Genomic DNA, 23,824 nt, shown 5'->3' with positions numbered 1-23,824 from the left:
ACTCTAACCAAACACATGAAAAAACTTCAAGTCTCTCAAGAAAGAAATAGAAAACCGCAGAAAATGGAGAAATCTCCCATGGTCATGTATTGGTAAGAATAACAGTAAAATGGCCATCCTACCAAATGCAATCCCCATTAAAATTCTAACACAATTTTTCAAAAAACATTGAAAGTTCAATTCTCAATTGCGTATGGAAAAATAAAAAAATTCAGGATAGTGAAAACAATTATTAACAATTAAGGAACTTCTGGGGAATCACCATCCCTGACCTCAAGTTATACTACAGAGCAATAGTGATAAAAACTGCATGGTATTGGTACAGAGACAGACAGGTTGATCAGTGGAATAGAATTGACCCAGAAATAAAACCACATACTTATGGACACTTGATCTTTGACAAAGAAGCCCAAGATATATAATGGAAAAAAGAAATCATTGTCAATAAATGGTGATGGTATAACCAGCAGCCCATATGTAGAAAAATAGAATTTTTAAGAATTTTCAGATTTATTTCACATTACTCACAATCCAGTATCTTACAATACGTACAGTGTCGTCACTACTTCTTGCTTGGTAGGCCTCCAGAAGTGTTTATTTGGCTGGTGAACCAAAATGATATCTTCAACTATCAAGAATTAGTGTTAGGAATTAGCAAACACTAGTCTCTGAAAGGTTTGATTTTCAGTGTAATTTCTATTTAATATCTACCAGTCTCTTTGAGAAAGACTGAAGAAAGATTACCAGGGTATATTCTTAATACTTTCTTTAGAAGGACTCACCTCCCTGTAATCCAGGCTGCTCTGAATCTATAAATGAGCTTAAGTCCCAGTGTTCACTAAGGAAATACTGCCACCTTCGTGTTTTACTATAGAACTGTTATTCAATCAAATCAAGAAACAATTTGTTTAGCTTTTTATCTGTATTGCTTTTAGTAACATTATGACCAATTTTCCAGTACTGAGGGTCATGGGTAAGATATTCTCTTAGCATCTCTGTCTTTTGCATTTTTTTTTTGTGGTAACAATGTTCACACTAAAACTGGTGGGGAGAAAAGTCTTTGGCCCTGCCATCATGGGATCCAAATATGCACATTGTATTTAGATTTCCAAAGCAGTTCTCACTGTAAGCTCTGTATTACAGGGGCATCCACCAGAGAGCATGCTGAGATGCAAGGGGTCTTCTCATAATTTTTTAATCAATATATGTGTGCTATACTGAATGTGAGTGAGTAGTCTTAAATGACAAATGTACTCTATTGTTACCATTTCTGAAGTCTTTGAATCTCAACTTCATGATTAAAATAGCCTTCCTAGCCTACTGTGAAACATTTTTCTGATCTGTTTCCACTAAGTAAATAGTGAGGTTCCTTTCTGTCTCTCCATACTGCAATCAACATGAAGTGTGACTCTTTGCTTAATGTGGCCAACCAATAATTTCAACCTAATCCAACAATTTGTTCCACATTTCCACCATTATCCCATCCTCTCACATGTCCCTTCCATTCCCATGTATCTTCTCTGGATCTTTATGTAAATTAAAAGCTCACAGGTATTCAGAGTGTAGCACAGCTCCTCACAGATCACATTGTGTAGCTCACTTTTAGGAGCTCAAAGACCCTAAGTATAAATATTAGTCAGTACTAATATATATTAGTTACTTTTCTTGTTGTTATGCACACAGTACCCAACAGAAGCAGCTAAAGGAAGGTAAGATGCATTGTGCTCAGGACTTGATGGGGTTCTTCATCATGGCAGGGACAATGCCATGAGAACAGCTCTAACCTTGTGGTAGACGTGTGTAGCAAATGTTCACACTGTATCTCCATAAAGGAAGCATGATGATCATGTCATTTTCTCCTTTTGTAAATGCTTTTTTTTCATTTTTTGAGATTGTAAAATATTTACATCGTTTTCTAACCTGAGACTACAACCCCAAGAGATGGTGCCAAGCTCTCTGGAAACAACCTCTGGAAGACACATGACTATTCAACTGTCTGTGCCTACTTTGTGGGCTCTCACTTCTTCCACCCTTCTTCACCCTGTTACCTCCACACTTTCAAGCCCCTAATATTAGATAGGAGAGGATAAGGGATAAGGGGAAAGGGGGACAATGTTATCATTAGACTACATCCAGCTGATGAGAGGCATCAAGTTTCTTGGGGAAAGTTTGATCTTCACCCATCAACATATTTATATTATTATTCTTTCTTCTTTCTTCCTCATCCTCTTCCTTCTTCTTCTTGGTGAATGAATACTTAATAATCTATGACAAACAAGAAACAACAACAGCCAAGAGCGAACAAGTAATAACAAACAACACGTCCCGCCTCTTAGGACCCTAGCACTTATATATCCTCTGAAGAGTGCCCAGAATCCCAAATGTCTCACAATTGCAGAACAAACCCTCACCTGGCAAAATCACACCACTACAAGAACACAAGGAAAGCCATACTCGGCTACTGCAAACAATGCGGAGCAGCCCCATATCCCATGCCTGGGATTAAAAATGAAACATTATTCTTACAATAGTTACGTGTTTTTTAAAGAAACAAAAACCCAAAATTGTCACAACAATTCAACTATTGGCAAAATCTATTCTCTTCTTCATTTCTGCCTAAATTTTTCTTCTTCAGAATTAGACTCCACATTCATCTCTTACGCATGGTACATGAAAAAGGTGATTCTTCACTCATTGAATTTCCCGGCCTCCCATCTTAAAATTTCAACCTGATAGATATAGATTTTTTTGTATAATTTACTTCTATATCAGTGTTTTACATCTATACTTAGACTATAGGTAACCATAGGTAAAATGCAGAATATTGGTAATAGTCTACAAAATTTCTATGGGTTCTTTGAATTCTACCACTGCTACACTAAACCTGGACCTTTAGTGCACTGTGAGCATTTCCTTCAAGGCAACAGGTTCATTGTTTGTTCCTCTTTCCTACGGGGCTAAAATCTCCAACAATTCCTTCCTAAATTAGAGAAGATGGGACATTGTTTTGAGAACACAGCACATCCTGTTCTATCTTCTAACCATACATTAGTAGAAATAAATTGTTGATTAGGTAGTCGTCCCTTTAGGAAGCATAGGAAAGAGGAGGTTCTTCACAGCATTTAAAGCAGGCACTTTAGAAAGGTAAACATATAATGAAGATCTTTAAACGAGAGGACATTTTTGAGATGAATAACAAAACAATTCTACAGGGAAGGAGCAAGGTGCAAGGCAGGAAAGAAAGTAATTATAAGAAACTCTATGGCCAAAGAAGCTATTACAATTAGTCTTAAAATTTATCTGAGTGCCCTGCATTAAAGTTAAAGAAGAAAAGAAATAATTCTCCCACTATAATTAGAAAAGATGTAGAAGTTTGCCAAGACACTTTAACCAGTCCAGGCCTCCTCAACAATTTCTATTGTGTGCACTTACTAGAATTTTGATTGAAACGAAAAACACAAACAATGATTATCAGAAGCTTATACATCCTGGAAATTAATGTATTAGCTAGAGCCCTGTAAGGTTATGAAGTATCATTCTGTGGAGGTGATTTCTGAAAGATCTGGCTGTGCTCTGTGCTATATTTTTGTGATCCAGTTCATGAATAAAACAAGGCAGACATTGTACATCTTCATCAGCCTTGTAGTCTCAGAAATTAGACAGAACATCAGGCATATCTGCACCTTTAGAGTTGTGGAGCCCATGTATACATAACAGTTTCTGGAAGATAAACTGTTTGTGAAGCAGACTAGTCAAGAAGCCTGGGTCCTGAAATGTTCTTAGAGAACTAGGCCCTAATCTGTGCTCTAGTCCAAACCATTTTTGAAGTGCTCGTGAGTTATATGAATTCATCTATGACAATAAATACCATTTATTTAGATAGTTTTGATTACAAATATTTTATTTTACTAAGAAAAAGAATGCTGTTATTTAAGTTTCAGGAGAGGTGAATTCTGGTCTAACCTTCACCACAAAGACCCAAAAGAATTTCACAAATGTAGACTAAAGACAGGCATTTGTTGAGAAAAGCAGAAATAAATATATGACATTCATTCTCACATTGAATCTTTCACAACGGAGGATGAATTGAGTATTATATTTATCCATTTATGTAAAAGGCGAATTCATAGTTCAGACAGGCACATCTGTGCAACTATATGTTCTTTCATGAGACGAAATATGAATTCAGCCTCAGCTTTTTCTGAATAAAAGGCTCATGTCCTTTAAACTTCATAATGCTATCATGTAGATATCAAGGTAGAATTTGGATAGTGGGACTGACTTTTCAGAAGACAGAATAGTTTATGGTGCTTGAATAGTTAGGAAAGTACATGTAGTCAGATGATAGAAACAATTTTCCAATGTCTCCATCCTTTAGAGAGTTTGTATTCTAAGAGAGAAATAGTCAATTAAAAAATGAGCAAGCCATATGCTCTCAGTAATAGGTGTTTTCAAAAGCAACAACTGTTATGAAGAGCTGGATTGTGTTAGAGAATGTGCTATATACTATTTATAGAACACTTGTGAGGACATCATTAATTAATTCAGCTAAGCATTGTGAAATGCCTTAACAGGTAAGCACTAGATTCTAAGAGCTGTAACCACACACACACACACACACACACACACACACACAAGCTTACATGCACAGGTGTACACATGAATGCACGCACACTTAGTTTTGTTCATAATTCAAGACAAATATGCCTACTTAGCATGAGCTTGCATCTTTCTTGATCACTGGAGTCTCAGTCATTCCTCTAATAGAAAGAAGATGAGGAAGAATGGTCCTAGATGGAATTTTTATAAGGTAGTCTTTGAAGTGACATTCCACATTTTACTCATATTCCATCGGCAATAATATTCATGTACAGTAAAAGTGCCATTAAGAAGGAAGAACTCACTAATGAGGTGGGCAATAGTGCCTGAAAGAAGAAGTATATTCCATGGCAGTTCTGCCCTATAAGGAAGCATTGCTTAGCCCATACGATGACCCAGGTGTTATACACAACATAGACAACACTATAAAGACTTAGCATTTAGACTAAGTAGACTTCCCTACAAAGAACTTTCATCCTGAGAGAGAAAGGGACAGAAAATGGGCAATAAAGAAACAAACAAGCAACATGCTCTCTGCTAATAGGCCTTATCAAAAGCAATGAGTGTTCTGAAGAGTTAGATTGTGGTAGAGAAGGTGATCGTATTTAGGGAATGCTTCATTTAGAAGGTGTCAAAATTACTTGTCCAGTTGCTGTGATAAAATACCCCACAAATACAACTTAATGGTGAAAGTCATTTTTGTTTGGTTTGGGTTTGGTTTTGTTTCACAGCTCAAGGATAAAGTCCATCATGGTGGAGAAATCCTGGTGGCAGTTGTGAGGCAGTCTGCAAAGCAGAGAATGTCACATGCCAACATTCAGCTAGCTTTTCCTTTGTATACAATACTGGACCAAAGCCTGGGGAATAGGGCTGCCCACAGTGAGGATGGGACCACATATCAATTAACCAAACCAACACAATCCCTGACAGGCATACCTATAGGATAAATGCATTTATGCCCCTGAAGGCCTGCCTCCTAATTTATTTCAGACCCTGTCAAGTAGGTAATTAACACTAATCATGACAAATGGAACATGAGAGTCAGCTATGAAAAGATCGGTAAAAACATTATTCTGCCCAAGGGAACTCCTAGTCCAAAGGCACAAGAGTGAGGATGAGACTGATACCAGAAGAAACAAGGAACTGACCAAAGTTCAGTTTGTCCTTTACCCAGATATGATAGAAGAGGGTCTAAGATGAAGGTATGGGGTGACTCATGAAGCATCTAGTTCATCTTCATGAAGTTCAATTTAATGATAGTGTAAACCCCCAGTATTTTTTTGAATGATTAGGCAATTCCTACTCCCACTTTTTTCTGGCATCTTCCAATACAGCCCCAAATACCATCAAAACCCCCTTTTCTCAAATGCCGGCAGATGCTTTCTCTTGATTCAGTCACACCAACATTTATTTCTCTCACTGTGGATACAGGACCCCTTACCTGGAGGATGATAAGGTCCAGGAGGGTAGAGACATCTAATTTGTTACTTCCTTGGTAACAAGTGAAAGTCCAAGAAAGAAGTTAGCTCCTGCCTACGCACATAGTAAATGAATGTTGATAAATAGTTGAAAGATAAAAACAGTGAAAGGAGTAGAGTGGTGGCATGGCCTTGTATTGACTCTCCTGCATGCCTTCGCTTCTGTGCCATCAGATCCACACATCATATGGGATTCATGGGGACGAGTGTGGAGTCTGCACCACTGTGAGAAGCAAGAGATTAGAGAGTCAATCAAAGAGATACAAAAAGGCCCTTGCTGAGCACTGGGAAGTATAATGGGACAACTGTCACATCATCAGGGATGAGGTGGGAGAGTCAATTTGGAATGGAAGAGGGAACTGGCAAGAGAAACTTTTGTTCTGAGTCAACTGATAAAAAGCAGAAGCAAGTGGAATGCCCAGTAGGCAAATAATTAAAGGTTAAGTTGTGTGATGCAGACAGAAAGGTCTGCAGGAGTGCAGGGAAATCTAATAAATAGATTGGAGAACAGAAGTAAGAATAGACACTGGGGTAGCAAGAAAGAAAGTAGGCTTGTAGGTAAAATCTACTAAAAATAGTGGGATGATACAAAGAAGGAACAAGAAAAGTATAAATTATAGTACTTGAATATATTTAGATGAAAATACTAGAAATGAGCCATTGAGCAAAAAAGCACTGGGTGCTGCCAACTTCCATTTATTTGAGCTTTACTGTTGAACTTCTCTGAATCCTTACATGCAGACAAGGGACAGAATTCTACTGCCTGGTCTCCTTATGAATGGGGCTGCTTAGTTCGGCTAGGTCGAGACTACGATGTGTAACTGAGTATCTGATTGTCAACATTGGACTCCTTGGGCTCTTATTTTCCTCATCCTGCAACAGTCACGACCAGTGCTGCAATAGATGCCTACTCCATCACCCTGGAACAAAAACTAAGTCTTGGCTGTTTTAAGCCACTGTAGTGCTAGGATTGCTTATAACTGTGGTACCATCTTACCTGACTGACAACTGACATCACTGGAGAGGAAGGACAGATGTGAGGTGTGTTTCACACCTGCAGTAGAAGAAAGCGGAAAGTTTAAAGATCTTTGGAAATGAAGAAAACACGGAGTTAGCAAATGATAATGATCAGCTTACAGCACTCACTCACACAGGCCTCTCAGTGGAGTCCGGCCTGGAAGCTTCACTGCAGGGGTGCTGACCCCACAAAATCTGCACTTCACATGGTGCAAAGCAAGGCAAGCTCCTTCCTTGGAGAAGGCTGGTGGGCCCTCAGATGGACCAGCTGCCTTTCTCTTCCGTCCCCCTCCATAGAGTCTACCCAAACTACTTTGATTTCCCTGGGGATCAGAATTGGGTGGAGAATGGCCCTTGCAGCTCTCCAGTGACATAATGCCTGAGACACAGTAATAAAAAGAAACAAACGATCCCAGCCCAGAGCAAAAGTAGGACAACAGTTTACCAACACCAACATGAGAGAGCAAATGCTTGATTGGGCTCTGACAAGAAGGGTGTATTTAGGAAGATAAAACCTGGCTGACGAGAATGAAGCAGAAATTGATTTTCCATATGGGGGCCTACCAATGTGGAGATTAGCACAAAGAAAAACAGGACAAAAAAGGAGACAAGTCCATTTTTTGTTCCAACAATCTGCCCATGTTCATGGCTGTCTCTCTGTGTGGAATTATGAGAAGGAAAAAAATGAGAAAGACAAAGAAAAAAGGGTCTCTTTTTTGAGCTCTCTTCAGACTTATAGAAACCTAACTTTAAATTTCTTGTGTTTTGGGCCAGGTGTGCTTACACGCATCTCTAATCCTAGGACTAGAGGGGAAGAGGCAGCAAAATCTGTGAGTTCAAGACTACCAAAGTTCATGTAGGGAGTTCAAGACCAACCAGGGCTCCATCAGGAGACTTTATCTTTTGGAAAAAAAAAAAGCTTTTCATGTGTGTTACTTAAATTTTTATTTGAGATAATCATTTCAGTAATTAAGTAAAATTTTAAGTTTCTTTGTAAACTTTTAAAGTATTTTTAATGCTTTAGGGAATTTTATATAGTATGTTTTTACCATATTGCTGAAGGTGCCATATACATTAGTCACAGAGAATGAAAAATTCAAATTGGTTCTGCCCAGGAAGATTTCTTCCTGCTCGCTAGATTTCATAGTATTGGAAGATTCTATACAGACTCTGTGGGTAGAGCGGAAGTCAGTAGTCTTACCCAGCTGGAAACCCTGGGAACTACCATAATGATCAGCATGTCAAAGTTCACCCATGGGTACAATAGTAGCACAAATGTTACATGGTGCCAACTGCTTGCTGATAGATTTACATCTTGCCAAGAACCCATGGATAAGGAACTCAGAACAAAGCTACTATTACTTGGCTAAATGGACATCATATCAAAACTGCACTCTAAATTCATATCTCATGGTGAAGTTTAAATAAAAAAAATGTACTTACCAATGCTTTTACCTAAAACTAATAATTGTGGGGATTTTTTTTCATTTTTCTCCATTATTGAAAGAAGAGGCCCAAAGCCGTAGAAATAAATTCTCTTAGGAATCTCCTGTCAGAAGAAGAGAAATCTTAACACTTCACTACCGGGGTATATACTCAAGCTTTGATTGAGCTGCATGTCCATCACAGGAACACAGTGCTCACTCTGAGTCAGACTTTAAATCTGCCACTTCTGCCTTACTGTATTCACTAACCAATTCGGAGCTCATGTTGGATATATTTAATAGAGACAGATGCTTGAATAGTCAAATGGATGAAGCGAAGGTCACACAGGTGGTTGCTCGGTTAGATCCATCCAACAAAGTATTCTGGTGTCCTGATAGCACAGACTTTGCATCAGCCCTCAACAAAGGCTCCTGTGTTTTTAATAGCAATTTAACTAAGCGCTTAGGTATAGATTGACTTTCCTTATATTTTGGTGTTTCCATTTGTTCTGTGTTGTTGGGAATAAATTCTTCACCATTCTTGCATCTCAGAATTTTTCATCTATAGGGAGGGAGTTTGGAAACTTTTTTCTAAGATTATTAGAATATATATATATATATATATATATACATATGTATGTGTGTATATATATATATACATACATACCATTGGCATTAACCTAGTTTCTTGGAATTTCTTCTCTTCTTCTCTTAAAATTCATATCACAAATTCTCAACATGCTTTTTTGTGCTGCAGTCTTTTCCCTTTTATCTTGTGGTACATGTAATTGAAGGCAGAATTTCATACGTGCACGACAAGCACATGTGCTGCTGCTCACCGTTCACCAACCTGACACGTCAACCTACCTGAGAACTTAAAATGTAGCATTACCTCTATCAGTTTACATGGCCAATGGGCATGTCTACAGGGAGTTTTCTTGATTAATTATTGTGATAGGAGGATCTGGCCCACTTTACACAATGCCACCTCTAGGCAGGCAGTTGGTCCTGGGATATATAAAAACGCAAGCTAAGCATGCTTCCAGGCACAGGCCAGGAAGGAACCAACCCCCCCTCACCCATGGCCTATGCTTTAGTCCCTGTCTCCAAGATTCTACCTTGAGCTCCTAGTGTGGATTTTCTTGAAGATGAACTGCAACCCCTTCCTCCCCAAGTTGAACAGAAATGAAACAAGAATAGCATCTCTGAGGATAAGTTTATTATTCCGACTACGATTTGCATTAGTGTTAGTTTTTTTCATTCCTCACACGGTATGATAAAGTCCTAGCTCATCACGGAGTGCCTCAGACATCTCCAGGACAACCACTTAAATAGGTCTTGAATCTTAGGACTTGAGAGAAATGAAAACATGCCAACCAATTGATTGGAATTGTAACAATGATGACTATGATTTTGAGGGTTTCTTTTTATATTTCAAGTGATTATGGCAGTGTTGTATAGACTGTTCAAAACAAGAAAAACCACAACCTTCTGAAGTCTTAGAAAATTATTGTTGTTATTGGAGAAAGGAGCCTTTAAGATAAATAACTTTTGTATCACAGGTATGATTTATTTACTATTAAAGTGGACCACACAAGTATCCCACTCTCTCGTTGAGCAAAGTAGGGTTAAGAGATCTCCTAGATACCCCAGACCATGTATTCTCTTGTATGGTTGATGAGCTGGGGACAGAAACTTTTAGAAAACAGACCCAGACCCAGAAACCAGACTCCTCACCATCTCCCTGAATTGGTTCTCAAATCACGATAATGTCTTAAGCCTGACTACATGGGACTTTGAAGACCTTACACTTTTACCGGCCTGTATTACTATTCATAAATGTGAAGCAGAGAAAAGTTAAATAATCTGCCCAAGGTTGCACACATCCATAGTAATCTCAACATAATAGCCCACTCTTGTTGAGATTCACATCTAGGATTTCTACAGAATAATGAGGAGGTCATGACATTTTTTAATTAAAGGCCTGATAAAAGAATCAATTTGATCTTGAATTTCTATCTCATGTCCAGGAGTGAAAGGTAAAAAAAAAAAAAAAAGTATAAGCCGAAAGAATCCTTATCTTTACTGTGCCTGCCTTTCCGTGAAAGAAGGAAATCATCCCTTAGGCTGAAACTGTTTTAAATAGACCATGGTCATTTGCTTTGTAAAAAGCATCTTTAAAGCTTTAAAGGAAGAAAAATGGCATGGCTGACCTAACTCGCTGAACTTTAACTTTCATCCGATCTGTAACTTCAAGAGGAGCACGGCCTCCCCCAACTAGTGTCATATATCCTGTAAAACCACAGTGGTTCCAGGTAGGACTGACAATGCCCTGTCATTTCAATGGAGCAGGTAATTTTTATCTTTAACTGTCAAAGTTTTCATTGCTTCATTTTTCCAGTCTAAAGTGCATATATTATCAGAATGACCCAATTTCAAAGCCAGGAATTGCTTTTCTTGAAACTTTTTTTTTTTTTACTTTTTATAAAGTCAAAAACCAAGAACATATCTGGATCACTTTTGTTGAGATTACATACCATGTCTGAGCATAATTTTAATTGCATCTATTAGATAGAGGCGCCCTCCCTAGAACTAAAAAGAGCCGGACCTACATCCTCACTAAGTTCTTAGTTGATTTCCTATCATCTCCAAACTTAAGCTTCAATGCATGTAAAATAAGAGAGAGAGCAGTACCCATAGGACTGCTACCAAACTGCACATAAAATATGTAGGGCAGTCTTTGGTGCTCAGTATATTTCTGATATTATATTTGTAAATTTGGAATTGTTTTATGATGCATTTATCTATCCCCAAAGCTTGTACTCACAACCCAATTCTCCCTGAGCATTAATCCATTCACTCAGCACTTATATTTACCTATAATCTAAGTGGCAGACATTACCACAGGCAGTAGAGTTACAGAAGTGAATGAAACTGATTAAAAAGTTATAGAACTAAGTTTACTTTATATTAGAAAATACAATACATAAGTAGATGTTTGTTGTTCAAAAGAAATAAGTGATTAAGTAAAATTTAATGTGGAGGTGGCATATCTGGGCTTAACAGAAGATTTTTAAAGAAGTGGGTCATAAATAGACAATTTTAGGTAGGATAACACAAGAAAAATGTTCTAAGAAGACAAAATTCTTTTTTTTTTTTTTGGTTCTTTTTTTCGGAGCTGGGGACCGAACCCAGGGCCTTGCGCTTCGTAGGTAAGCGCTCTACCACTGAACTAAATCCCCAGCCCCAAGAAGACAAAATTCTTAATAATGCCATACAGGACCACGGGAGAGACACAGACCACTTGCTATGCTTCCCTTCCTTATAGAAGTAACCAAACAGAATCCAGCGCTCTTGCTAAAGCAAAAGCATTGAGGGGGAAAGTGGCTTTTGAATTAATATCAGATAATACCTGCCCAATCCTCTGCTGAATAAACAATTGTGTGTGTGTGTGCAAGTGTTTAAGAGAAAGGTAGTTTTCTTTCAGTGTTATGTTTCCATTCCATTTGTCTTCCGGACTCTTTCCTCTTCCAGCCCTAGATCGGTTGATCTCAATTTGTAGTCCAGGGACCAAGATACTATTTGACTTTTTCATTCTCACACAAATGCACAGTGGAGTTCTCCAAAGGCTACTTGATATGTATTATTTATCAGATTCAATGCAAAGGACGGTATTAGAAGTCAGTTTTCTTCTTTTAAGGCAAATATTAAAGGGATTGTCAAGAATGTATATATTGCCATTCTTTTTACCAAAGTTATTTTTAGAAATGGTATCCATTTTCATTAAAACATAGTATATATGTCAAGACATACTGAAATATTACTGTGTCCAAGTGAATTTAAATATTTAAAAATTCCAATGCCTGTTTCAGTTTTACATTTGGTAAATATTGAAACATGGAATATACTTAGCTAAAAGCTCCTTGTGGCCTTCAGTATTTGTAGGATCCTAAAGGGATCCTGTAAACAAACAGTTGGAGAAGCGCTGGCTGATCCTTACTCAGTGTTTCTGCCATCAGGAGCACTGCCTAAATGGTTATAATAAAGTCCTCCGTTTGGTGATTCTTCCTCGATTCATTAAATACAGCTCTGCCAGGTTTCCATTGTTGCATAACAAATCATCCAACAATTAAGTAGTTTAAAAGACAGAAGGTTGAGAAGTTGGTCAAGCTTGAATACCAAGAAGTGAAATAAAAACACCCTGGAGTTTTTGACACTAGTTTGCCCTTGCTAGTAAGAAGAATCTCAGAATCTCAGTGGCTCATCTCTCTCTCTCTCTCTCTCTCTCTCTCTCTCTCTCTCTCTCTCTCTCTCTCTCTCTCTCTGTCCTCCCTCCTCCTCCTTTTTCTTCCTCTTCATCCTCTCCTGGTTCTCTCAAGGGCAAGGGTAAGGCAAGAAGGAAATCCTCTATTTCCCACATTCCTGACCTGAGAAACTCTGAAGTAAAAAACTAGCTTTCTACCATGAGGAGCAAAATCTGCCTAATCTTTTCTCTTTACCATAATTTGCAGAATAAGTAGTTGGACAATTCAGGGAAGTAGTAATACATCCAAACCATAAGGTCCCTTTGTCATTTGCATTTCTTAGGACATGGCTTTCTGTGTTTCTATGTTTCCTCTGGTTTGAACAGAATAGGCTTCTTGAAGCTGATAGCACGCCTATATAATTGACTATCGAAATAATTGGTTTACCTCAGATTTGTTTTAAGCATCAACAAACTCCCATGACTCTGAGAGCTACTGGAACACTATGTGCTTGAAGCCCTGAGCACATCATATGTGAAATGTCTGGCAAGTACCTCTGGATATGGCTGTCACAGTCATACATACAATCCACTGTTTCTCTTGAAGTTACTTAAAAAACTTGAAGATAATAATTAAGAGTTCCAGATGGAGGATAATATATACAGGCCATGCATGCACAGGTCCCATGTATCTATCAATTTTACTGTAGTAAAAAGTTTCCAGAATCAGCTCCACATTAAAGGTGATGGAACTATAGAAGAAAAACAATACCAAGAGGCAGGGGTAATCGATACCACACTTACTTACATCTGGAAATTGTTCCTTTTTCCCTTGTAATAAATGATGGATGGGTGGGTGGATAGATGGATGGATGGATGGATAGATAGATGGATAGATAGGCAGACAGAAAGACAGGAAGAAAGAAAGAAAGCAAAATAGACTTTTCCTCTTCCAGATTTTTTGTTTGTTGTTTTCTGTGATGAAATCCTTTGTCTAAAACAACTTGTGGAGGAAAGGGTTAATTTCATCTCACATTTCTAAGTGACCAACCACCATTAAAAAATTCAGGGCAAGGACTCAAGGAAAGAAGCTGAAGGCAGGAGTCATAGAGGTTTGTTCAGTGACTGTTCAGCTGCCTTATATAGCATAGACCCAGCTGCCTAGGGATGGTGGTGACCGCAGAGAATGGACTGGACCCTCCTACATCAATTAGCAATCAAGAAAATATTCCGCAGATATACCCACAGTCCAATCTGATGGAAGCCAATTTTTGAGTTATGGTTCCTTTCCAGACTTAGCTGACAGTCAACATTAGCCATCACAGTTAGATATGTTCACATTATCTTGTAGACTACATCTCCCTAAGGATTATACTTTCCTCATATAAAACCTGTCATTCCCTTGTTGCATATACTATGCTACTAATAATTATCACTGAGTGCATACTTTTCTGTAAGTAAATAAAGGAATCATTCAATGGAACTTTGATTTTAATTTTGAGCAGTTTTGTGAAAATAAAAAGTATGTGGTATGGCCTCCATATTTTCTTCAAATGCTGTAAGATTAAGATAGGCTGTCTTTATCATTCCAGAGCCTGTTCTCTCCATTAGCCGAACTCACTAATTTTCCTCATTTTGATGTTCTGGGTTATCGTGGACTACCCTCCCTATAAGCATCAGTTCCTTCTACTTTCTTCAAATATCTTATTTAGGTCATTGTCATGTGTGAACTATCACACATGAGAGGACAGGACAGCCGAAGCATGTCTGGAGAACGTGTTTCACTGGCATTTATGTTTGGGGTGGGTTTGGAGGGGATCTGTTTTTCTATGGCGAGGTTGGAGGACTGTGCCCTTTTAATGCGTTGTGCATGTGGTCATGCATTGTGTGAACAAATAATGCTACACAGTAGTTGTATTCAGTTTCCAGAAAAAGAAAGAAAACCGTGAGCAGGAGCCTTTGTAGATCTAAGTGTTTTCTCCATTGGTCTCTCCACAATGCATATGCTTTTACTCCCAGATCTGTTTCCGGGGTCTTTTATAATGACAGAAATTGAATCTTTGTTTCCAAGGAGCAGAATACAAAATGCATCCGTGTGCCACTTAAGAGGAACTATTTTGCCTGCCTTGTTTATGCACTCAAGATAATAGTGTTTTAAAGAAGTCTAGACCCAGCCTCTGCCTGTTTATGCAGTATAAACACAAGCGTCCCTTTTGACGTCCTAAGAGCAGGATGTGTGCTAATTTCACCAAGTAAAAGCCACTGCCCTTGCCCATATAAATCCTTGTCTAAAGCAACCTCGCTGCCTCACAACAGTGTGGAAGTGCACATAAAAGATAATACGGCGATGCTCATCAAATATTAATGTGCATCGACACATAGTCATCTATTACAGCAACACAGTCCCCACACCGAACTGCTGTCGGGTTGCACCCGCCTTCACCTATGCCTTTGTCTTGACTCCTCAGCTTGCCTCCTCCTCCCAAGCAAAGCAAAGCTTTGTACCTCCCCTTCTTAACCAAGTCCAGCAGCAGACGCACCAGTGTCCTTGTGGTGGCCTATTTAGTGCCAATAAAATATCTATTGGGCTAATGTGCAATCAAGAGAGGACTGGCATTTATTGTCTTGGGTTCATGATACTGTGAGCTGAGCAACAGTGAGAGCCAGTCAAGGGCTCGGAGTAACACAAGTTCACAAGCCATATTTGTATTTATTTCTTTACCAATTGTTTACCAGCATTTTAGCAATAAAGCCATTATGTTTCCCCATGCTTTATGTAAGAATGTATGACTAGCCAAGTGGCAGTTCAACTGCAGTTTAAAAATAAATGTGTTGGTTAAATAGTTCAGCTGGGAGTGTACTTTTCTCCTTGTGCTCAGATATAAAAGCAGCTGTTCAGAGACTGAGCCATGCAGGCAGACACTGTACCTCCCTGTGGCTTGTCTCTACCATTCAAGCCAGGACCCATCCCACGTCCGGCCCCATTTCAGACTATCGGCCACACCTAAAGGAAGGAAGCACAAAGAATCTGTTTACACAATTCCAAATTATCCAAGTCAAAAAGACATATGCTAAAATTCAGTGTCTTGCCTCCAGATAGAATCTTTCATTGCTGTGGCACAAATCTATTCCCATCAGGAAGAAAGGAATAAGCAGGATCTGATTTTCATAACTTTGCTGATATGCTGAAGCTTTTCTTATTGTTACATGGGTGGGGGAGGTCCCTACCCTTCATAGCTCTTGCCAAATGAAAGTTTCCCTAAGTCCTTCGATTTAAGTTGGATTCTTTTCCATGTCTTTCTGCTGAGCATGTTTAAAAACAACTGTATTTTGTTTTGTTTTGTTTTGTTTTGTTTAAAAAAAAAAAAAAAAGCTTTTCTCCATGCTGAACTTTTGCCTAAGATAAACCCTTACCCAGCACAGACTTAACCAGGAACTTCACACTCGGTTGTAAGCGCATCCCTCATCACCTGATCAATAATTCAAATGCTCAATAAAAATACCTTAAATTGAAATTGAACATACCATTAAGAGTCCCCGAAAGGTGGGTATCATTCATTCAAAACAGCCACCGGCACTCCACCGTCACCAATGCAGTGCCCAATATAGCTTGAAATCTGGATTTGTCGCTGACGGCCAAGGCCTTTCCTCCGTATCAATTATTTAGTCCTGAGTGAGTAAACTTCTGATCGCCTCCCTTGTCTGGGTATCCATCTGTTTCTCTGGGACTAGAGTGGCACACTCATCCATTTCTGCTTTATCCAAGCCTCTGCTTTTCATTAATCTTCTCCCAGCTAGCCAGCCATCTGAGCCCTGTGGTTATAAGAAATTATCCATGCAATGAACTTAATTTAGAAAACTCTGCTGCATAAAGAGGTAGCCCAATTCTCCATCTCCTTCCACTGATGGTCACTGAAGGAGAAAGAGATGCTGTTTGGAAAATGGTATTGCAGAAATCACTGGAAAAGAGGTGAGGAAAGCTCAGACTAGACACAATATTAAGTGATTAAACAGGGAAAACTCTTGCATCCATCTTTCTCGTCCTACAAAACACAGGCATGAAACCTCAACTACATGTGCTCAAGTTACAAAGGATATTTTAAATTTTATGAATTAGATATTGTTAAATGCATTTACTCTACAAACCTAAAATAAGTGAATTCTGCTTAAAAGTGACGACAGGTAAATAAATGCACAATGTTGAGTTCTAATTATAATTTTGAACTGTGTTTTACAGTAACTGTCTTGAAATTTCATTCTGTAACTACCCATGCTCTCTGCCACAGCTCCACAGCGCATGATGCGGACGGAATATTTTTTCCCATTAAATTTGGTAAATCTCACAACTTCATTCTAAGGTTGTTTGTCTAAAGACAGAAGTCTACCATGTTCAAGAACAAATAATGGAAACAAAGCCCTGAAGGACCGTCCTGAGTGCTTCACAGACTACAGGCTCATGATATATTTAAGCTGAAGTAATGCGCTGGCTTAATACTGCGTCTGTTGACTTATTGCAGCCTGTAGTACAATGAAGAACAGGAAGTATCCATAAAATATAATCCACTTCAGTATTTATGATAAATCAATTATAGAAAACCCTATGTATGGGAAATGCATGCAGAACCATTTTATGAATAAAGGAGTACAGCAGTATTGTACTTTAGCAATACTGAATCTGCACCCCAGAGATTTGTAACTGTCACAAAGTCTATCTAACTAGATCATATTTTCACCCCAATCCTCTTCCCACACAGCATTCTTTGTTCTTTCTCAGAATTTCAAAGGAAAGACTTTACTGAGTGTTAATCTTCTTCAATGTGCCTTTATTCACTTTGGATCATGTGATTACGCTCATTCAGTAGGAGTCATTCAGTGTTCTTCCAGATCCTACAAATGGAGCATAGCCCAAACTCAGATGCTCTAATGCTAGTAGAGAAGCATCCTGGAAATACATATAAAGTACTTAGAAGAAACACCTCCCAAGTAAACATAATTACTAGCTATAAGACCTAACAGGATTATTCTAATAATGAGAAATTTATGAGTAGATGACAGATAATAGATATAGATAAATAGATAAAGATAGATGACACATATGACATATAGGTAGATGTTAGATTATAGACATGACAACAATAATACATGCATATATACATACATATTACTTTAAAAATACCAAAGTTGAAGAAGATATTTTACTGGCCAATGAAACCATATTTTAAAATACAGTCAAAACCTGATAATTTTTGACAGAAACAATGACTGCTCACTCCTAGATTCACTCAATTTTGAAAAACATAAAGACAACCCTAGTCAGAAAATTGTTCGTACCTTGTTGAGAGATCAAATCTGCTTTAGAGATAGCTGGCATGCTCAAAATGCACACAGAAACATTTCTAAAATTACTACTATGTAAGAGGTGGGAAGTACCTCTTGTTGGCATATAGTTCCAATAAGAAAGGGAAAAAGGCTATGAATAGATACTGAAAATATACAGCCTTAGATTTGGATATCTTCAAAGCAGTGGACTTTTGCATAATCAGGTTGGAAGGCTGGTCATGTGAAATCAAAGTTTTGGCCCTAGATATTAGAGGAAGAATTTCTCCTTGTACCTATCCCTGCTTTGGATATAAAAATGGAATATGGATATTACTCAAGTAAAGAGGAAGCCGTATAAATCAAAATATACATGCTGATCAAGATAAGGTATAACTTGCTCACAAGTGAATAAACGAACACACCAAAGAGAACACTTTCTGGAAACATTCCTATTGTCCAAACTTTATAACATGTGTAGAGCCATCTGACCACTTCATGTGAGTCATTAGATGACATATTTCATAGTTTTTCTTTAATGTGATAAAGAGCTTTATTTTAAGTACTTGTTGTAGGAAAATAGTAGATAGCGATAAAGAATATTATTACTGATAGCTAATTAGCATTAACTGGGTAATTTGAAAACTATGGCCCTATATGCAAGTAATAAAAAGAAAAGACTCCCATTTAAAATTGGTAAGTAAATAAACATGTCTGGTCTAAAACAAATCTCAGAAAACATTTTGTTATCATAGAGAAAGAGGATGAAAAGACAGCGACTGACATCTCAGTACAGAAACATCAACTACTGTCAGAAGGGCCACATCCTAACAGAACAGCTATGAAAGTTTCCAAATCGGAAGTTTCTTGATAACACATCTGGAAATTGATGAAACAGGAAACAGAAGATATTGCCTCCATTCCTGGTGTTCATTCTGCAGTCGTTCCAGGGCATCACAGTAAGTGGTCAGGAATCAGGCCAATAAGACAGCAAGGATAACCTCGAACTCTCAAGGATAAACTAGATTACACAAGGATAGAATGGAGCACACATATGTCTCTCATCATCTCCTACCTCAGTGAGCAACATGACCTGTCTAAAAAGCAGCTCCTATTTCAATGGGACAGGATGCCCAACTGGATACTGGCTCAGAGCTTCTGAAGAGGAAATCTACTGGGAACTCGAGATAACTGAACCAAGATATTTCCCTGTGGCCGCGGAGAGGCAACAACAGTGTAATAATAGCCAGGTGACCTGGGGCTCCTGAGGAAGCCTCCATGAATTTGCTGGCAGACATTGCTTTACTTCCACACAGTTCTTGCACTGGTCCAGATCCATGATATAGGGCCTGTACAGCAATCATAATTGGGCCTGTGTATCTACAAAAGAACAAGCTGAAAATGTCCAGGATTCTCTGCTCTTCTTCTAACACCTACATTACGATGGGAATAAAATACAACAATTTTTTCTTTCAAAGAATGAAGCTTTTCTATGAAGGAATGATTAAGCTTTTATAAGAAGGACTTAATTCCTGTTTGGATATTATGTAGCTTCTGAAGGCCCCTGACCTCCACCTCACTAAGATTCCAATTCTGTAGGCTGGTAAACCTCCTCCATTGGCTGTACTCTCTCTGTATTGAAATCCCTCTCCACAGGTTAAAAGTACACTTGTGCTGGCACAGCAGCATGTGGAGGTCTCCTATGGTCATGCATCATACTTTAACTTCATCAACTTTATCCTTGTACCTTCTTCTACTTCAGGTCTAGCTATACTCATCGTCAGCAGTGTTCTCCCATATGCCACAGTTCTTTCCATCTGGGACACAGGAGTACCCCACTCTTGGTACTTAAAGGGGTTGTCTACAATCCTCCAAGCCATATGTGTTAACAAAATCCCAACTCTTTTTGTCTAACTGCCTCTTAGATCAGGACTTCTGCTTGCTATTTTGTCATCTGGTTTCAAAACCTTTTTTTCTCAACATCAGTAACATACTCATCCCCCAAGATATAGGCACTTTAGATAGAAGGGTAGACAGACAGATAGATAGATTGATTGATAGCTAGGTAGATAGATAGATAGATAGATAGATAGATAGATAGATAGATAGACGGATGATAGATAGAGATGTATAAATGTGTGTATGTATATATATCTATGTGTGTGTAAATTTTATATATAAATATATATGTATATTTGTATAAATGCATATATGTGTATAAGTATAAAGTATATGTATATACTTCCTTGGCTTTTGTTTGCCATGTACCCAATTTATTAATTTGATCTATTAGTTAAGTTTTTTTTTAAAAAAATACTATTTTGGTCCCTTTTCCATGAAGATGCATATCACATACAGTCAAGATACATTTTGTTTCTAAAATAATTAAGGAAAATGATGTATAAATCATTTTACATGAGTAGTATTTATACTGCAGTCATTTATTTGTATCACCTTTGTGTGTCATAGATCACTGTGTAGAAGTGGTTGTCTCCAAGGTCCAGACAGGGACACAAAATACATATTCTATATGTATGTCTTCTACATAGTAAGTTAATATTTTTTAAAAAAAGAAAGTTACCAAAACATTCACAGCCCTCCAGATGAATGGCCTCAGCTGGTCTTCCAGAAGCATCACATCCCTGCGCTGCTATTCTCCAGGAGTTAGGGGGCTCCAGGGGAAGAAGAAAGACTCTTCCTCAATAAACAGGCCCTGTGGGTAAAAACTCAGACACTTTCATGTAATCAATCCTCTGCAGCACACTGGGAAATGCAGCTGGGGAAAAAAACATATGGTTTATTGCTGATCAACTGAAGAAGCATGGGTAGGAGAGATCTTCCTAAGAACTATGAAATCTGTTCCCAAATGTCAGGTGGTTTTCCCATTTTTACCTCTGGCTTTTTTCTGGATGCTCTCATTTTTCTTAATCTTTCAAATTCTATTATTTCCTTTATTAATCTGTGCTCCTCTTTAAAGGAGGACAGAGTTCTGGAAGCTTCCGTAAGTCTCGCCTTTCTTTGATACCAGGCTTCAGCCTATTTTTTTCTGTGAGCGCTGGGGTCAGGACTCCCGAGATATGGCTTGCAGACAGAGAGCAGTCATGCTATCCCAAGAATAGCATTCCTGGGAGCACATTAGAAGCTAGAGAATGCACAGAGAGACTGTGCCGCTTGAAGATTGGGGAAAATGCATCTTTCGGCTTTTAAAGATGCCCAGTGTTTAGAAAAATTGTTTCTTACAGAAAGTTTAATTGAGTGTTAGACATTTGAGGGGTCACTTTAAAATGGAACTAAAGTTACGAGATAAAACAAGACATTTATTTTGCACTTTAAGCGTTGGCACACAACTTAATGCGCTGTTGAGAGTACAGGGATGGTTGTGAGTCAAATGAAGGTTATATTATAATTGATACTTTGAATTGTTAAGGAGAAGCAAAGGTGAAGTGGGATGCATTTATTATTATTTTTGTTGAAATCTTATTAAAAACTCTTAATGGAATGCAAACCAGAGGCTATCTTCAAGGTCTCCAGCTAAATTAGATATGCAGCCATTAATAGTATCACTTACTTGTTGAAAATAACTGCCAACACAGACATGGGATAATGTATTTTCTCACGTCTTTGTGTTCTTTACTATACTTCAGAAACCTGAAGAGTATGAGCCTGTCCATCAGATATTTTTCCCAATTTTATTTTGAAAAAAAAATCTTACTATTTATATTCAGAAACAAAGGCGAGTAAATAATAGCATTTTATTTCAGTGTCTTTCAGTTGGGCTTATGTACCTAAACATGTAAAAACTATAATATTGGTAAAAATTTATATGACAGAAATTAAATTAAAAGAATGAAGAGGAAATATGATTTCAGAAATAGGATTGTCCGTGTATAACGGTTGGAAGCGTGCATCTGAGAGTTGGCATGACAAGGTTTGTCTTACAGGGTGTGTCCCCTGGGGTCCTTCATTTTGTCATCCTTCTTAGTACATGTCAGTAGGCAAGCTGAAGCAATGACAGTAAAATGACAGAGAAGAGGAGCTTGAAATTCAGGCAAAACTGTATTTTTCCTAACTTGTTTTTAGTCACAGTTTAGAAAAATCTGTTATTATTTTATTTTTAGCAGCAGAACATCTTGGTTGAGCTCCCAACAGAATAGTTTCCTAGAAGCATAATGTAAAACCTACTATTTCAGTGTGCAATTGCTCAGACACGCTTCCAAAGAGAACGGTCTCTGTAAGAACAAGGAAAAATAGTAAAATTACCACAAACCTTTCCCATAGTATAGAATACGCAGGCCTTTAAAATAATTCTCATTATGCGTAACCAGTTCTCCATATGGTATTTTGATCATCTGGAGTTCGCACCATAATCTATTATCTAATTAACCTCTCTGCCCTATTGACTCACCACCCAGCAGCCTCATAGTACCTTCTTATCTCAGTGAAGAAAAACGTACACACTTTAATATAGGTGCACCATCGAGAAAAGTCAGTGCGAGGCACAAGCACCCTGAGGCAGAAACAAACAAAGCCAACACTTTAAAATGTGGAATCTGGTGCCTGCTATGATCGTCACTGCCGAGGAAGGAAGCAATTCAGAAAACAAATTTTCAAAGCTATTTTTGTACCAACATTCATTATTTTTTCTAAATGCACACCCATTCTGGTGGTGTTAGCTTTTCCTTCCTTAAACTCAGAATTAAGCCAGAGTTAATTTCCTGCTATGCACCGTGTTTTTGTGTTAACATAAGTCGTTTAGCCAAAACCAAATGAGAATGCCTATTCATTTGTTGGGGGTGAGGGGGACACTATGGGCCACGGGGACAAACATACTCTCTACGAGAGGCCTGATAGAACGAACAGTCATTCTACTGGACAGGAGTGCACAGTTTATTAACAGCTTGCATGTTTTGTCAGTTGCAAAAGTAAACATTTTAAAAGTGACACTACATACAGTTTCTTTTTCTCTAAAGCCTGTACTTACCATACGACCATTAATAGAATGGCAGCACTCTGAGTAGTGTCTAGGAACAGTATGAGTTATGATCATCTAATGAGAAGCAGAAAATATCCGGGGAATATACACTTACTTTGGTTTCGTCCATTTTGTTTATATTATCAATTCAAGAGATACAAAACCATTTCAAAGAAGGTTTCCCTTTGCCTTCTAAGCATGATGCTAGATAGTGTGTGTTTGTATACTGCACTGCTGTGCAGTTGATAATACTGAAGTTAGAATAAGTCAATTTGATTATATAAATGTAATGAAATAATTAAAAGAGTTATTCTAGCTACTTCATTAAGCTTACGAAACTACTTACAGAAGGCATCAGGAATGACTTCAGAGCACCATCTGTGTGAACTCATGGGCAATGCACTTCTGTCAGTCCATAAAGGAGTTCACATCCTTCCTTCTGAAATGCTTAAACACACTTTTCTGCCTGTGAGTGTGCTGGCTCAGGGCTTCACACCTATATCTCTGAGAAACTGGGGGGACTTCCACAGAGAAGGGAAGAAAGGGAAGAGCAAGTCTAGCACCATTTGTAGCTCACTTTCAGCTGCCATGTCCAGCCACAGGACAAAGCTAATGAAGTCCCCCTCTAAACACTAATTGAGGGTAATAAAAGGACAGGGAGAAAGACAGTACACCAGATTAAATGTTCACAGATGACAGTGAATAAAGAAAAACATTTACAAGGCAGGACAGAGGGGAAGAAGAGTCAGGAAGGAATGATTTACGGCCTCTCAAT

General features: G+C 38.2%; 2 protein-coding genes across 51 annotated transcripts in view; one reads left to right on the top strand and one right to left on the bottom strand.

Moving 5' to 3' along the window:
• The window catches only part of Tmeff2 (transmembrane protein with EGF-like and two follistatin-like domains 2), a 287,043-nt gene that overhangs the window by 172,690 nt on the left and 90,529 nt on the right, over positions 1-23,824 (top strand). The window lies entirely within an intron of this gene.
• LOC108351929 (uncharacterized) overlaps positions 1-23,824 on the bottom strand; it is a 111,298-nt gene that overhangs the window by 38,067 nt on the left and 49,407 nt on the right. For 12 of the 50 annotated variants that reach the window (XR_015629520.1, XR_015629528.1, XR_015629526.1 and 9 more), the window contains one exon: positions 20,659-20,790. The exons of 4 other annotated variants lie outside the window; for them this stretch is intronic. Coding sequence is in view for 8 of the 46 variants with exons in the window: in XM_087568986.1 (XP_087425112.1) it covers positions 20,728-20,790 (63 nt within the window). In the remaining 38 variants the exon portion in view is untranslated. Of the gene's footprint in view, positions 1-65; positions 2,266-5,987; positions 6,301-7,074; positions 7,132-8,537; positions 8,644-11,691; positions 15,766-16,286; positions 16,575-20,645; positions 20,854-22,259; positions 22,307-23,824 lie in introns of those variants that run through there. 34 more of the 50 variants (XR_015629518.1, XR_015629540.1, XR_015629519.1 and 31 more) reach the window with 20 other exon arrangements.

Source organism: Rattus norvegicus, chromosome 9, assembly GCF_021556685.1.
Source record: "Rattus norvegicus strain SHRSP/BbbUtx chromosome 9, alternate assembly SHRSP_T2T, whole genome shotgun sequence".
Classification (NCBI taxonomy): domain Eukaryota; kingdom Metazoa; phylum Chordata; class Mammalia; order Rodentia; family Muridae; genus Rattus; species Rattus norvegicus.
Note: the sequence above shows the minus strand (reverse complement) of the source record. Positions and strands in the feature narration are given on the sequence as shown.